Raw genomic sequence first — 15,204 nt, forward strand, 5'->3', positions numbered from 1 at the left:
TTGAAAATGTAAACCAAGATACACACTGATGAGTTTGTGACTCTAGAATAAAGTGTTTCATATTATATATGTACTACTTTACTGAACCTTTTTCAAATTTTGCCACCAGGTCAGAAGGGAGGTAAAGGCTCCGCAGGTGATCGAGGTAAAGGCCTGCCAGGACCCGACGGACCACAAGGACTCAGAGGTTTGATCATGGTTCTTTTTCATTTTAAGTAGAGACGAGAGTTTCCTGAACACATGGGCCTGATCCACACTTGAAGAGGCGGTGAAACTAATACTATATTTGCGGTGCAGATTTTTATGTCTGCTTTAAGTTGGGAATAATGAGCCATTTAATATAACTACGTCAATTAAATCTTTATTTAAATAGCATTTCAGAATCGATCTTCAGAAAGTGCTTCGACAAAAAAAAAAAAACAAAAAACGCCACAATGACAGGAAAATAAAATAGAATAAACTCGTATCAAACTCAGTTTAACTATATGAAAACAAATTCTAAAACAATATATTAAATTGATTCGAAAAATATCAAATATCTGCACTGGAACAAACAGGAAACTGATGGAATCATTCAGAATTTGTCCTCTTTTTTGTTAAAGCCACAAATGTTTCCATTAGAGATAGCATCGGCTTGAGTCTTGCTGTGGATTTTTAGCTTTATGAAGTTTTGTGATTTGAAGCTAAAATTAAATGTAGCTCCTAAATTTGTTGTTTTTGAATTAGACTATTTCAGAAAAAGTGTCGGATCCATTTTTGAATAATCAATGAAGAGAGTGAAATGTATAGCTGAGTGTCGTCTACATATCTGCGGAGAGAAAGAAATTTTTATGTAACATCCATGGTTCAGTAGTAAAAATGCATTAACCTTAATTTTTTTGGGGGGGACACCTTCTACCCTTCGGCTGAATAGAGGAGGTCAGATCTTCTCTCACCTTTTCCGTAACTTCTTTTTATGAATCTGCCTCCCAGGTTTGCCGGGTCACCCAGCAGAGCCCAAAGATGGCGCTGAGGGACCCCGCGGCCCCCGCGGCTTCCCCGGCCCGGTCGGTCAGACCGGCATGCTCGGGTTTCAAGGCGTGCCTGGATTTTGTGAAGCGCGGGACTGCAGCATTCACGCGCCGGTCATGCGCAAAGAGCAGGGCCTGGTGAAAGGACCCGTGAGTTCAAAGATCTGAGGACTGCTGCGGGACGAGAGGGCTGATGGGAATCACCCGGTGGAGGTTCATCTCAACAATCACACAGGAACTGGGTTTACTGAAGAAAAAACAACTAGTTGACAATAATGTCTTTTGTGAGTTCATATAGAAGCTGATGTTAAAATGTCAGTGGGCCCAGTAATGTACCATGGGGCACTCTGCTGAAAAAGATGCTGTAAATTCATCCATTAGAACAAGAGATAGTTTATTTTTACAATTTTGTCAATAAAAAATTTTAATTTGTCATTGAAAAAAGGAGTAAATCATTCCCGACTGGATTACTTCATTGATTTCAGTTTATTTCTACTCTTCTCTGCTATCATCAGACTTAATCAATAAATGTTGTGTAAATATTTTGTAAAGAATCTGAAATACATGTACTGTTCTCTGAAATGTTTCAGATAAACTGACTGATTTTTTAAAATCTGAGTCTTTACTTTTACAAAGCTTTTCAGATGTTTTAGTTGTTTTTTTTTTCGTTCTTTTGTTGAAAATCTAAAGGATTTTTTTTTTTTTACAACTCTGTGCAAACTATTTCCTGGCAAACGTGCATATCGCCAATGATATACAGTCCAAAATGACCACATCAACGTCAAAATTGTGTCCATGTACACATAAAAAAAATATTCTTGGATATAAGTTAGTTTGAACTCACGTTTTTGGTGTCAATGATGCAAAACAGCCACATTTTCACCAGTTCTAGATACTTAAACAATCTTGATTGTTAATAAATTTAAACTTCTGGGTGTTTTCAGTTGTCTTTTATTTCATTAAAAATGTGTAAATTGTTTAATTATCTAAATTTGGAATTGTGTCAACCTGGAAAAAACAACATTCTTGAAGAAATCGTCGTTTTCTGTTTTTTTAAGGCAAGACAGCTTTGCTTCTGGAGCATATTTCAGAAACAATGCAATTGAAAGTGCTTACATGAACATGAACCGCTGGAAACGAGAAACATGCATAAAAATGAGATAAGAAAAAAAAGTTGAAAGTTATGGTAACAATTATGATACTTGTTTTGACAAATTAGACAAAATTCAAGAGTTTTTTCCCGAAATTATTTATTGGGACAAGCATGCACATAATTCTTGGTCTTTTAGTATAAAAAGCTAGTTTGACATTCATGAGTGTCGGGAGGGAGAATGAAAAAAACATGACAGAAGCACGGGCAAGAAAAGTAATGTAACTTGGCAAACTCGACAGTGTTGACGTTTGCTGAGAAAAAAAAATTATAGTGATAAAAATAACATGAAATAATAAATACAAACAACAACAACAAACAATAATAAAAACAGCAGCAGCAGCAGCAGTATTGCTGGGGATGAAAAACAGACATTGTCAAGCACAATACTTTCTCTTTTGGATTTGAGACCAGTTTCATTTTATTGTGATTAATACTGGAGTGAGTGATGAAAATAATGCCTGGCAGTGATTAAAGATCAGAGAAAACTATGAAGCAAAGAAGAGCATCTTCACCGCCGTTGTCAAAAGTGCAGATTGTCGAGCCCTCATGTTGTTAGTATTGTGCGATGATTTTGTAAACATTTTATAACGACGACTCCACTTACTCTTTCCTGAACATACCTGAAAATGACACCAAAAACAGTGCCGAAGGGTTGCTAAATTATATTCAACTGATTTTGGATTAACCAAATTATTTCTGAGGAATGACAAGAGATTAAGGAGTTAAAAAAAACAGTCTTAAGAAAAGTGCATAGAATGAAACGCGACAGTTTCCAAAGTGCAAAGAGGTTTAGCTTTATGAACGGAGTGGTAGCTTATTTACTGTTTGGACCAACTACAAGCGCAAAGTTAGAAATTATCTACAATAAATACTTTGTTAAAGCTGATTGCTACATAGATACTGATCCTGTGGAGGCTGTGTGGATTTGGAATTTTTGAGTTTTGGTGACTGTGAAGACTTGTTGATCCCCCCAGTGAAACTCGCTAACCAAAAGTCAAACCAGTTGAAAACCTGCTACTGAAGTCGGCTCACAATTCAAAACTTTCACATCAAAAACGTGCAGCAAACAAACCTAATCTGTATCACAAAGAATTGAACAAATCCCACACAGCAGGCGTACCTGATAAAATAGTTTGTTGACTGCTTGATGGACTGAATTCATTTAGTTATGAGAGATGTTCTGTTCCGGTTTCACAGCTAATGCAAGTTCGGTTAAAAAAATAAGTGTGGGGAAAAAAAGCATTTTAGTCCTATTTGCTGTCAACTGATGTTATCAAGAGGTACGTCAGCGGCTGACAGCAGTGTCTCTGTTCATTGGACCAAACATGACAAATGTGAGCAAACTCTAGAAATAAGGAGAAAAAGATAAACAATGCAAAACATCTGAAATGGTTTGATGGACAGAGTTTGTTCTTGAACATGTTCTGTGGAGGTTGAGACGGCCTCAGGGTTGGCCAGCTCATATTCTGTCTCCCTCCTTTGCTGGCTTTGTGTCCCTATTGCATTAATCTGTGGGCGGAGCTTACACCTGAGGACTGCAGTCATGCAGCACAGGCAGGTGCGCTGCATTCTCTCTCTCTCCCCCCTCTCACCTGCAGACTGGCCTCTTCTTTGGTTTTGTATTTTGTTACAGTACTCATTCACATTTACACTCTCCCTCCCAACCCCCCCCCCCCCCCCCCCCCCCCCCCCACGCACACACACACACACACTCACACACACACACTAACCTTTACATTTACTGATCCTCACTTCATGATGATTTGCTTATTTAATTAAGTTTAAGGTTGTGACAAGGTACATTCAAACGTCTAGTTCAATTAAATACTGACAGTAAGGCGGCGAAAACAACAGAAATGAGAGGTACTTGGTGGCTGTATCGTGACTGAAGAGCTGAAAACAAGAGTTTTTTTGGTTTTTAGAGTAAATTACTGGCTTATTTGTCAGTTGTGGTTTTGGTAGTGGAGGAAGAGTGTGCAGTAGCAGCGTTTCAGTAAAGTTGAATTCACCCCTCATTTCATGGTTGGAGTCGGAATGTTTTCAGAGAAGTTCCACGTTGGAAGCTGTTAAGCTTTCAATGTGTCCAAACAAGATTTTCATTTAAACATACCCGGTATGTGGTATCTCTCTACTATCCAGAACAAAAACTGAGTGATAAAGTCCCTTATTCCCAAAACATTTAGCTTATTATCATAGAAAAATAAGATATCTGAGAGTATAAAATAATAATTAAAAAAAATTCATGAGTAGAGACAATCTTCTATCAAAAGCACGCTGGCATGTATAATCTAACGGTAATTAGAGTATCCTAGCTGACGCCTGAATTCCTACTAAGTTTCCCAGGAGCGGATTCTGACGTTAATGACTGTTGGAAAGTGTTCATTGAGAGTCAGAAAGAACTACTCAAAATCACTCTGATGAGTCAAAGACAGGCACAGGAAACAAGAGGGAAAAGGCGAGTTAAAGTGAGACGGATGGTTCTGACATTCTGGAATCCATTGATATCATAGTTTTGAAACGTGTGGATGTTTTAAAATGTGTGAGAGTTTTACAATGTTTGATCTTTCTCTGTTGAACATACAGTACTTTAAATAACTGTTAGCTCATTTTTTAGCAGCATAAATAGTCAAGTACAAAATGGCTTCAAATAAATATCTGATATGTTGATTTAAATAGAATTTGTGACCTAATATGTGAAAGAAAGTCAAACTTCCTACTGTGATTTATTTCAAGCCGCTTGAAATTACTCAGATTATGAAGGTTTAAAGATATCACATTGTGCTTCTGTTAACAGCAAAGTTAATTTTGTTCTCACTCAGTGTGGTTCTAGATACATATCCTCCAGACTCCTCCAGCAGATGCTCTTCTTTGCTCCGATCGGCTCTGATCTCTGTTCGGTCTCATGCTGTAGTCAACTGGGGCACTTCTCAAGTTTCACAGATAAACTAAAATTCTTCATTTATGTGTTCATGTTAAATAAACTTTACAGTGTTGGTAGTGCGCTCACTGTAGTAAAGAAAATAAAACTCCTTTCTCACCATCTGAATTGTGACTGAGCACAACCACTGGAAGGACACTTGTTTAGCAATCAAGGCTGGTAAAGTTTTGAAAAAGTTGAACTTCTTGTTCGGAATTTTACTTCAAATGTAGTTAAAATTTCCTTTCACCTCCAAAAACCCATCAAGTAATTATTGAAAATCGGCTTGCAGGATACAAAGACTGGGGATGTTTCGGAATGAATTAAAGGAAGCATCTCTTGTGGCACTCAGTTTCAATCCAGGAGCATGAGAATAAAGGAGACTGAGATGTAAACACTTTCTGCTCCTGATGGAATCACTCTGATGATAAAATACCCCGACCAATACAGCAAAATCAATGAGGTCCGAAAGCTGCAGTTCTATCTCACAAAACATGGAAGAAATACAGAAAGAGCATGACTTCCATTCCAGTAATAATGCCCCATGTGATTTGATTAAAAAACAAGAAATTATCTTCCAAAAAAAGAAAATCCCTGAATCTGTTGTATTGTTCTGTGATATTTGTTTGGCCAAGTTTCCTGAGTAGTGATATTTAACAAGGTAGAAATTGTTGTTTTTTTCAGTGCATTTAAAAGAAAGTTTGTGTAGAGTTTCAGCAAAGCCAATGCAGCACAGTGAGACCAGCTAATGAAGGAAATATCAGGTGACAGTGAATTGAAAATAAGACTGTAAACATATTCAAACTTCATTTACAATATGAGGGGTACCTTGTCTTGCAATTAATAATAAAAGACTAAAAGTGATGTGCATAGAAGTTGTTCCCTTTTCAAGCTATGACACTGAGAGTTTGAGGAGCAGCGATAGGATCTTTCATACGGCCCAGTGTTGAAGACAGCGCAGAGGTTTTCACAGTACCACGAAGTGGAGCTGAAACGGATGATGCCTCAGAAGATGGTGTATCCAGCAGCGATCACGAGACCCAGCAGCAACAACACAGGAGAGGCTAGAAAAGAAAAGAGAAAACCTCAGCTCAACAGCAGGTTTCAAACCTGAACAGAGTGTTAATCATCCAGTCTAATCCTTCTAATGTCTTGAAATTAAGGTTCTTGCTGAAAAAAAAACAATAGGTTTCTGTATGAAAAACAACTTAGAGCAGAGATTCCCATCTATATCTGACTGAAAGTGGGAGGAGGTCAGGCGTCTGCAGCCTGTGGCTCTGTAGCTCAGCTGTAGCGGATCCCTGAAGATTTCACTGAATTATGAGCAAATAATCTTTTTTTATTCTGTTTGCATACCAGACTCACTCTCAGAAAAGACTCTCAGCTTCAGGCTAAAAAGAGTTTAAAAAGTGTGAACTGAATTGAATCAGGTCAGGCTCCGGCTTGTTGAAGCACCACACGCTATTGACACGCAGCGGCAGGGAGGAAACCCTGCCACGCCTGTGAGTATTTATTTTATGTTGATAGGGGCAGACATCATAAGTCTCACTTCTTTCTGTTCCTTTTCATTTCTTTCTTTTAAAAAAGAATGAAAGAAATAAAATCAATCAATCAATCAATCACTAGCAATGCAAAATTAGCTTAAACTGCAGAAACAGCTGCAACAAAATGAAATGTTTCAGAGTCAAAATGGCTAAAACAGCAGCTGAAACAACGGAATCAGCTAAAATGTCTAAAGAAATGGTAAATGGACTACACTTATATAGCGCTTTTTCACCTGCATTAGCAGAGACCAAAGCGCTTTACACTGCAGGATCACATTCACCCATTCACACACACATTCACACACCGGTGGAGGCGGCTGCCATGCAAGGCACTCAGTCCGTCCACCCGGGGCAATTCAGGGTTCAGTGTCTTGCCCAAGGACACTTCGACATGCAGACAGGGGGAGACAGGAATCGAACTCACAACTTCCCGATTGTCAGATGACTGCTCTCACTACTGATCCACAGCCGCCCAAAAAAGGCAAACTGTTCAGAAGTGTGCTATTAGAACTAATTACTACAGTTGTGGTGCCCATAGAAACTGTAACATGTTTTCCTTAGTTTCCACAGAGACAAATCAGAGCGTTTTCAAAAATGTTTGTGCTTTCACTTGAAAACTTCATCGTGTAAACGGGGACTAAGTAAGAACTAAAATCTTTTACTAATGTGTGCTGGTTACAGGATTGAACTTTTTCACAACTGCTTTGCTTTCATTCTGAACTGAACATGTTTGTGTGCTTTTCCCCAAATGAAAGATTAAAATTTGAGTCGGGCAACACACAACAAAATACAGAAACATTACAGAGACAGAGCAGGAGATTTAGCTCTTCAGTGTTCTTGATTTCTTTCTGAATATTGTTTACTTACTTTAAAGGTGTAATACAACATTTTGATTTCCGGGTGGATCTCCTAAATAATTGGTGGGTCTGTTTGTCAATCATTCTGACGAGCTGCTTTCGTAAGGCGGTTCTCCATGCTTGCGCCCAATCAGCTTCTCCCTTTTGCGCATGCGCCTTCAGAGTGTTTATGTAGCCGGTGAGCTTCTGAGCTCGTACTTACCGACGGCGAGTCTGACATAATGAAACTGTAACTGTTTCGGAAAAAAAGCTTTATTTATGAGCGAGGCGGATCGCAGAAACTGTAAACAGAGCCGTGCACGCCGGAGAAGAGGAGATCGCGCTCGTACACTTCCGCGTTTCCTGGGAGAAGCAGGAGAGCCGGGCGGATGGTCTGGCGCATGCGCGTTGTTCAAAAAGTGAGTAACAGACGTGGGGCTTCGTCTTTTCGAGAAAATCGTGTATTAGACCTTTAACTTATTCTCTGTGATTTTGTTATCCTTGTGTCTCTTGTACTGTCTTGGTTAACTGATGTGTGCATACTAATAAATGAATTAACTGAAAACTCTCATTAACAACACAGATGTTGTACGTAAGTTTGCTTCTTTTTTTTTTTAAACCTGTCCTGTCCAGCATGGAAGCAGCAGAATGCAGGTCTGGTTGCTGTTATCTGCCCGGCAGGTTTGCACTTCCAATAGGAGCTTATAAGTATCAAGCTCCTCTTTGATAACATGCTTTTTTTTTAATTTATTGTATTTATTTTGAGTACTGATACATAATGTTGCCGAACCTCACAGGGGGACAGAAAGTGAAAGAATAAACAAGTGAACAGACAAGCAAACAACAAAAGGGGATGAAGAAAAGGAAGAGAGTGCAAAGATATGACAGTGTTTAATTAATATCGACATTCCAGATGACTGACAACTTCACTTGCATAAAAATATGACAGAGGGCATCCTATGGACTTTTGTTGGAGATTATAGCTGGTAGTGAACCGGGGGCGTGCAAACTGAGAATCCAGGTATGAAATTACACCAGAGCATCTGGAGAGGCCTCTTACAGATCCCCATTAGTCTGACCCACAACAAGAAAACAAGGTGACTGAGTCCACATGCAGAATATGAAGAGTGATTAAAGATCAGCGTGACCATGCAAATGTGAGAGTGATCATGCATCTATAACCTTTGACCCCTGAGAAGACCAGAAACAGGCCGGAGAGGCCCTCAGGGCCCAGACAACCGGCGGCATCCTAGAGCCCAGATCCCAGCCACTCCCCCAGCTAAGTTTGCATTTTGAAAATGGAAATATACAGATGATCACTTAATTCTTTATTCAAATCATAATTTCTGGATAAAAAAAAAAAGGGAAACAAGACTCACAAGACTGGCAGGAGTTCCAGGGTGTTGTGTAGCTGCATGTCTTTGCACAGTAGTGAATGATCTTCTCCTCAATAAATTCACCCTGCAAGCACAAGAGGGGATTTCAAGCTTGTTTGTTTCGAACTCAACATTATATCAAAATATTATGAAATGTTTGTCCCTGGAAGAGAGTAACGTACGACTTCGCACACTGATTCGGCTTTCACTTCCACACACTGATCCAGCGTCAGCAGCCCATCCTGGAGAGCTATGCAGGGAGACTGGCAGGTTTTCTCCTGCGTTGCGCTGTTGTAGTGGGCGATGGGCTGAAATCAGAGTAATACACGCTGTTTTCAATCTTAAAGCCAGATATAAATCATTATAGCTCATCAGTAACATCCATTCTACCAAATCCTTATTCAAAGCGTCATGTATTTTTAGCTTGATTGGGGGAATAAAAAAAGTAAAAAGCAATCAAGCAACACATGTGGCACTGATGATTTTTATGTGAATGGATCATGAATGTGAAGACAGTTTTGATGGTTTTGATTAAAATCATTCTTAGAAATTGCTGTTCAAGAAACATAAAACAGCAACAAGCTAACTCTTAAAGGCTCCAGAGAAAAACTCTTGGGATTAATTGAGTGTTCAAAGTGTGGAGACGGCCCCCACTTTAAGGATAAATCATGAAAAAAAAATTAAATATCTAGATTCCAAGCTTTAAAATATTCTATTTATGCACATTTTCAGAACAGAATATATTACATAATGTTTATATTGTAGCTGTGTGTTACAGCGTGTGTTTAGAGGATGTGTTATTTGTTTCATGATTCACAGCTCATCTGGATCAGGTGTGTGAGTCGTACAAAGATGCAGCAGGTTTGAAATGTGAGTACTGGGCCCCAATTACTGGACAATATTTCAACTGAGATTCTGCATGCCAGCATTGTTGATAATGTCCATCTAAGTGCAGTAGCAGCATTTCCGCCGTCTGCAGATGGAGCGAGAGCGTTTCCACAAAGTGGCAATGACGGAGTGTGAGTGTGGCGATTTCAGTGGTTCTGAGCACCGACGTCATCTAAACAGACATTTGAAATGTAACAAAGGTTTTGTGTTTTTACTTGAAAACGCTGTGCAAAATGGGTGCTTGGTGTCATTGGAGCAAACTTTCATGATTCTGTAACTGTGTTGTTTTCCCCATTGGGTCATTAATCTGGGGTAATACAGCAATATTTGAAACGTCAGAAAAAGGGATATTTAATGAACAAAACTCAGACAACTTGAACATTTTCCCAAATCACATATTTGCATTTTACACACCATTTCTGGAACTAAGGTACAGAAATTCAATTAAAGGTATCCATGGGTCAGAATTTAATAAAAGAAAGTTTACCTTTAATAAGTTAACACTTGTTAACGCAAGTTAACACTTTTTTTAAATCACAACTACAAAACTGTCAGTTCCCTCAGTCTGCATAACAGAGCCTGATTTTATCTTTTTACCTTGTTTTTGATAAACCAAGAGTGATCACACTTGGGGTTAAATTCCAGCTGTGGACGCCCACAGCATTGGTATTCAGAGGTGCTCTCCTTCACCTCTGAACTGGCACTGACACTCACACAGCAGCACCTGAGGAATGCAAAGAAGAAACAGGCTGTGAATAAAACACCCCCATTCTAAATGTGCACGGTGCTAACAATGCTCTTTATTATTGCATCTTAACTGAGTTTAACAAATGGAAGTGCATCTTCAAACTATTGCTCACAGACATAAAACACATCAGGGATTGTTTTGATTTCTTTTCGTTTCAGTTTTCTGATAAGACTTGTTATTTGTAGGATCTATTACATACTAGAGTTGGGTATTTACCCCTGGGAATTCCCAGGTATTTTCAGAATTACCCACGTGGAGCAAAGTTCATCTTAAACTACCAGTGAAAAGTTGAGGGATTTCCCATTGAGTTTCTGTTCCTACTTTTACTTTCAGACTCCAGCCATAATCATATCATGAATACATAATTATAAATGTTTAATCGCCCGAAGAGCAGAAGCGTACACAAATAAGCTGTCGGCATTTTTAAAAGTCTTGAATAAATTTAAAAAGAGCTCTCTTATGTTTTCAGAAATGTTAGCGGTCATGACGACCCCCCCCCCCCCCCACACACACACACACACACACACACATACACCAAATACTCCCTGCAACCACATATTTTCATTATTTTATCTTCGTATCAATACATTTACACACATTTAGCTGATTTTTCTAGCAGAAGTTGTTCTCGACAAAAGCGAAGCGCCAAACTCCATTAAAAAAATCCTTGGATTTAACAAGATCTGTCTCCCCGTTTACCACATTTCAACATATTTTTCAAAGTAACAGGAAGAAGTTTGGAAATCGCGTAAAAAGCACGATCACTCTGCAGCTACTTTGTTATTGTTGCGTTATTATTATTATTATTGTTGTTGTTGTTGTTGTTGTTGTTATTATTATTTCAATCTTACCATTACGAGGTTTTGATTAAGCGGAATCTGCTTTAAAAAGCGATTAAATTTCAGCATAAATCCGAAAAATTACATACAAAGACAGTGTTTTGAATTTCTGCATGCAAATATGAATATGTGCGTACAGTGCACGCGTCGACATGTAAAGTACAGTAGGAGTGAGGGAACTTTAACGCTTTAAACTGCTCAAAAGTTGAAATAAAGTAATTAAGACCGGGTGTTTGTACTTACAGTAGGATAATGACGAGGATCATAATCAGTGCCGCTTGACGAGCTGTCATATTTGCTTCTCCGCAGGACTGCAGTCTGTAATGACTGAGGTAGGCTACGGACTGGAACGTGACTCCTCCTTTCACTCCACCCCTCTACTGATTCACATATAACGAGCTTTGCGACTACTGTCGTCCTGAAGTTCGCTCAGCTCCGCCGCCGCCGCCACCATGTCGTCTGTTTACTTCCTGCTGCTGCTGCTCGGTGAGTACAGAGTTCTCGTCTTGTTTGAACCTAGAAGGTGGGAAATGGCGACCGAACCGAAACAAACCTTGTGTCTAATGCTGTGTTCTCAGAGCTGCGCCTTGCTGCGAGCACGGACGTCAGTCAGGGCAAACTGCAGGTGGAAGCCTTGCCCGGGGATCCGTGCACGCTGCAGTGCACCGCCAAGCAGGAGCCCGGGGTGCAGTACATATCCGTGAGGTGGTATAAGGTCAGTATCGGCTCTATCTGCCACAGTATGTGAATGTACTGTGCATGTTTGTCTTTGTGTGGGCGTGGCGTGCACTTCCCGTCAGGGCCGCAGTTTATTTTCAAACCAGGGAAAAGTCTTTCACTTTCTCATTCTCGTCGACTCGTCAGCCTTCAGGAGGAGACAGAAATGGAACTATAACACCATCAAACGCTTTTCAAACTCATATTTCTGTTTATCGGTTTGTGTTATTGGAGTGTATTGATTCACATATTGATTAGGTTGGAGGCCTCACAGTGCCTCACAGCCTGAAGGTCAAGGGTTAATTGGCTGGGGTTAATTAGTGACCCGAATAGTGAGATTGTGAGTGTGTGTGGTCTCTAAATGTTTGTCCTGTGATGAAACTGGTGATCCATCCAGGGTGTTCCCTGATTTACATGTATGTTATTGAATATGTTCAGAGATATCGATATTATCTAAAACAAAGTGCTCTCGATTAAAATGAATAACGGCATCTTAGCAGGAGTTGCAGAAGTTACAGCAGCAGTTTCACTATTTCCGAGTCTTCCAAACTCTGGATCACAGCTTCCCAAAGCCCAGGATGTACATGAGTATGACATTAAGTTTTCTAAATCAGTTTTACCTGTCAAGAAGTTGTCCAAGCATCAGACATCATTTAACTTCCAGTTGCTAAAATATACGGTAAAGGAATTATTATAAATTTATAAATTGAGTTTTTGTGTTGTAAAGAAGATGGCAGCATTAAAAGGAGAAGAAGGTCATTTGGAATTTACAGTTTATGAGAGGACTTGAAACTGCAGAGGAATCTATTCAGGATGTCTGATCTAAAATGAGGAAATCTTCTCTTCTGGGAATAACCACACAAGTATTGCAGTGAGTGAAAAATACCAAAATTTGCTCAGCTGATTGCCCGAAACCCCCAAAAAGTCAGTCTGAATATTAATTATTGATAAAATATAATTACTGGAACTTTCACTGTAATGAGGTTGTTATTTTCACAGCAGTGAGTCATTAAAATCTTTAAATCAGCTCTTAATATTATACATCACACACCCGATCATTTATGTTAGTTTTATGGAAGCTCTGTTCTCATGCGCGTTATAAGTGGAAGTTTCCCACTGAAAACGGATCAATCCTGCATGCATATCAAATATTTTTTGACTTAACAAGTAAAGTTATGACGGCTCTTTCTGATGTATTCCTCAGGTGGATTATTGGTTACCTGCTGAATCGACTCATGACGTGTTCTGTCGACGTTTGAACAGGTGATTGGGGAAACGCGATATGGCCTGATAAGCAAAAGCTTCCCCAACGGCACGACGCGGTGGTACGCTGACGTGGACCGGCGGGTGCAGCTGGTGGAGGGCTCGCTCAGCATCTCCTTGCCGAGCGCGGACTGCGACGCCTGTGGCGAGTACATGTGTAGCCTGTCGGCGCCGGTGGGACAGCAGAACCGTGACGGGCGGGTTCAACTCGTGGTGAAAGGTAGGGGGTTTCTCAGAGAGGGGGGAGGGGGGGGGGGGGGGGGGGGCAGCTTGTCCTGTGTCTCATTCACAGACCCCCAGGACATGTGTGATCTCACAATGAGAGGGGGAACTTCCAGACTCTGATCTCTGTAAAGAAACCATCACATTTAGCTGAAAGGGGGAAACAAAGAGTGCTTTGACAAACATTTAGGGAAGAGGTTATCAGTCTAATGAGAGCATGCTGTCAATCCCATCTTTGGTCATTTGCTTTCACATGAGTAACCTGGTTCCTACTTTCATTTCCAGATTGTCCAGTCAGCGCCACAGAAAATGCAACCAAGGACTACTTGATTATTATCGCCTCAGCTGTGCTGATTGTAGCGCTTGTGATATTCTTCATAAGCTATGTAAGTATGCAACATTCACATGGTTTTATATAACACACTCTGGTTTATTTAATAAAACATGGGATTATTGGATTACACAGACTTCACTGTTTCTTCTCCTTTCATCTAACTGTGGTGTTTCTTATCCCCAATGCAGAGCTGTTTGAAAAAAACATTGAAAGGAAGAAACAAGTCAATCAAAAAAGAAATCCTCCTGGATGGGTCGCTCAGACCTCTCGATAAAAAGGACTTAATGTTGATCTACACATTAGGACCAAAGACAAAAACATCGAAGCACCTCTATGTCTGAAGACTGTCAGTTCTCCTGGTGACTTCTCAAGAGCATGTGAGGGCGTCTTCTGGTGATGGGCCTGCCATTAGCCTGAAAAGTCCTCCTTGTGATCAGATATTGTGGTCAAACAGATGATAAACCTCTGACCACTTGTTGAGAGACGACGTGGCTGCAAATCACGCTGCAGGATGTTGATCAAACAGCTTCATGAAAGACCACGACTGTGACTGAGTGTGAGTCTGTGACCACGACTCAAAGAAAAAAGAAAATGTAACTCCCTAATCATTACATATTTGGTTGAAATCAGGTTTGAATAAATAGGAAGACAAAATGAGCTTGTGCTTGGTTAGTTAGAGAAAAATCTTTCAGAAGTCACAGCTCTTGTGTTCATCAGTGAGGTTCATTTGATTGGAACAGTTCAGTAAATCCATGAAGTCAGCCCACATGTCAGCGATGTGTGAACGAGTGTGTGTGCTCGTCTCTCCACGTCGACCATCTTCCCTGTGTGGACTCCGGCTTCACAGACAGTCAGCCGCGATGCAGCGCCCCGCAGGTCACGGTCAGGTAGAGCGGTGTGGAAAGTGGATGAAGATGGATTTTACTCAAAAGTTGTTGAGGAGGTGTCCACTGTGGCAGAACTTTGAGTTTAGGTTGTGCAAGCAAGATACAGACTCTGTGGCTGGATGGAAGAACTTGCTTTTGGCTACTAACTTGCTTCACCTGTTTATATATTTTCTGTTCTGTTAGCAGTCGTCGGGTATACAGTAAACTGGTATCACCATGCAGATTGTTAAAATGTCATGTTACGGGAGAAAAAATTGATCTCTGAAATGAAATGTGAAAAACAGTCAACAACACAGTCTACTTTATGTCACTACTTTATGTCATCAAATGTCTGTCATGTCTTTTGGAAGAAACCTGAAATCTGTGTGTGCTTTTTTTTTGTACATGAAATTATTTTTTTATAGAGAAAAATTTAATAAACTGGGATCATTGAAAAATACCACAATCCATCTCCTTTTTTCTCTCTGTAA

General features: G+C 40.0%; 2 protein-coding genes across 2 annotated transcripts in view; both read left to right on the forward strand.

Annotated features, from left to right (window-relative positions):
• Positions 1 to 1,268, forward strand: part of LOC115396401 (collagen alpha-1(I) chain) — a 17,633-nt gene extending 16,365 nt beyond the window's left edge. Inside the window, exons 24-25 of the mRNA XM_030102275.1 lie at positions 110 to 187; positions 973 to 1,268. Coding sequence (XP_029958135.1) covers positions 110 to 187; positions 973 to 1,178 — 284 coding nt within the window. The 3' untranslated portion in view covers positions 1,179 to 1,268. The remainder of the gene's footprint in view (positions 1 to 109; positions 188 to 972) is intronic.
• Positions 1,269 to 11,690: 10,422 nt separating this feature from the next.
• Positions 11,691 to 15,173, forward strand: cd83 (CD83 molecule). Its single transcript, XM_030103646.1, has 5 exons — positions 11,691 to 11,797; positions 11,890 to 12,026; positions 13,292 to 13,511; positions 13,799 to 13,899; positions 14,036 to 15,173. Exons 1-5 carry the CDS (start codon positions 11,764 to 11,766, stop codon positions 14,186 to 14,188), a joined length of 645 nt encoding a protein of 214 aa, XP_029959506.1. The 5' UTR covers positions 11,691 to 11,763; the 3' UTR covers positions 14,189 to 15,173.
• Positions 15,174 to 15,204: the final 31 nt, after the last annotated feature.

This window comes from Salarias fasciatus, chromosome 11, assembly GCF_902148845.1.
Source record: "Salarias fasciatus chromosome 11, fSalaFa1.1, whole genome shotgun sequence".
Taxonomy (NCBI): Eukaryota; Metazoa; Chordata; class Actinopteri; order Blenniiformes; family Blenniidae; genus Salarias; species Salarias fasciatus.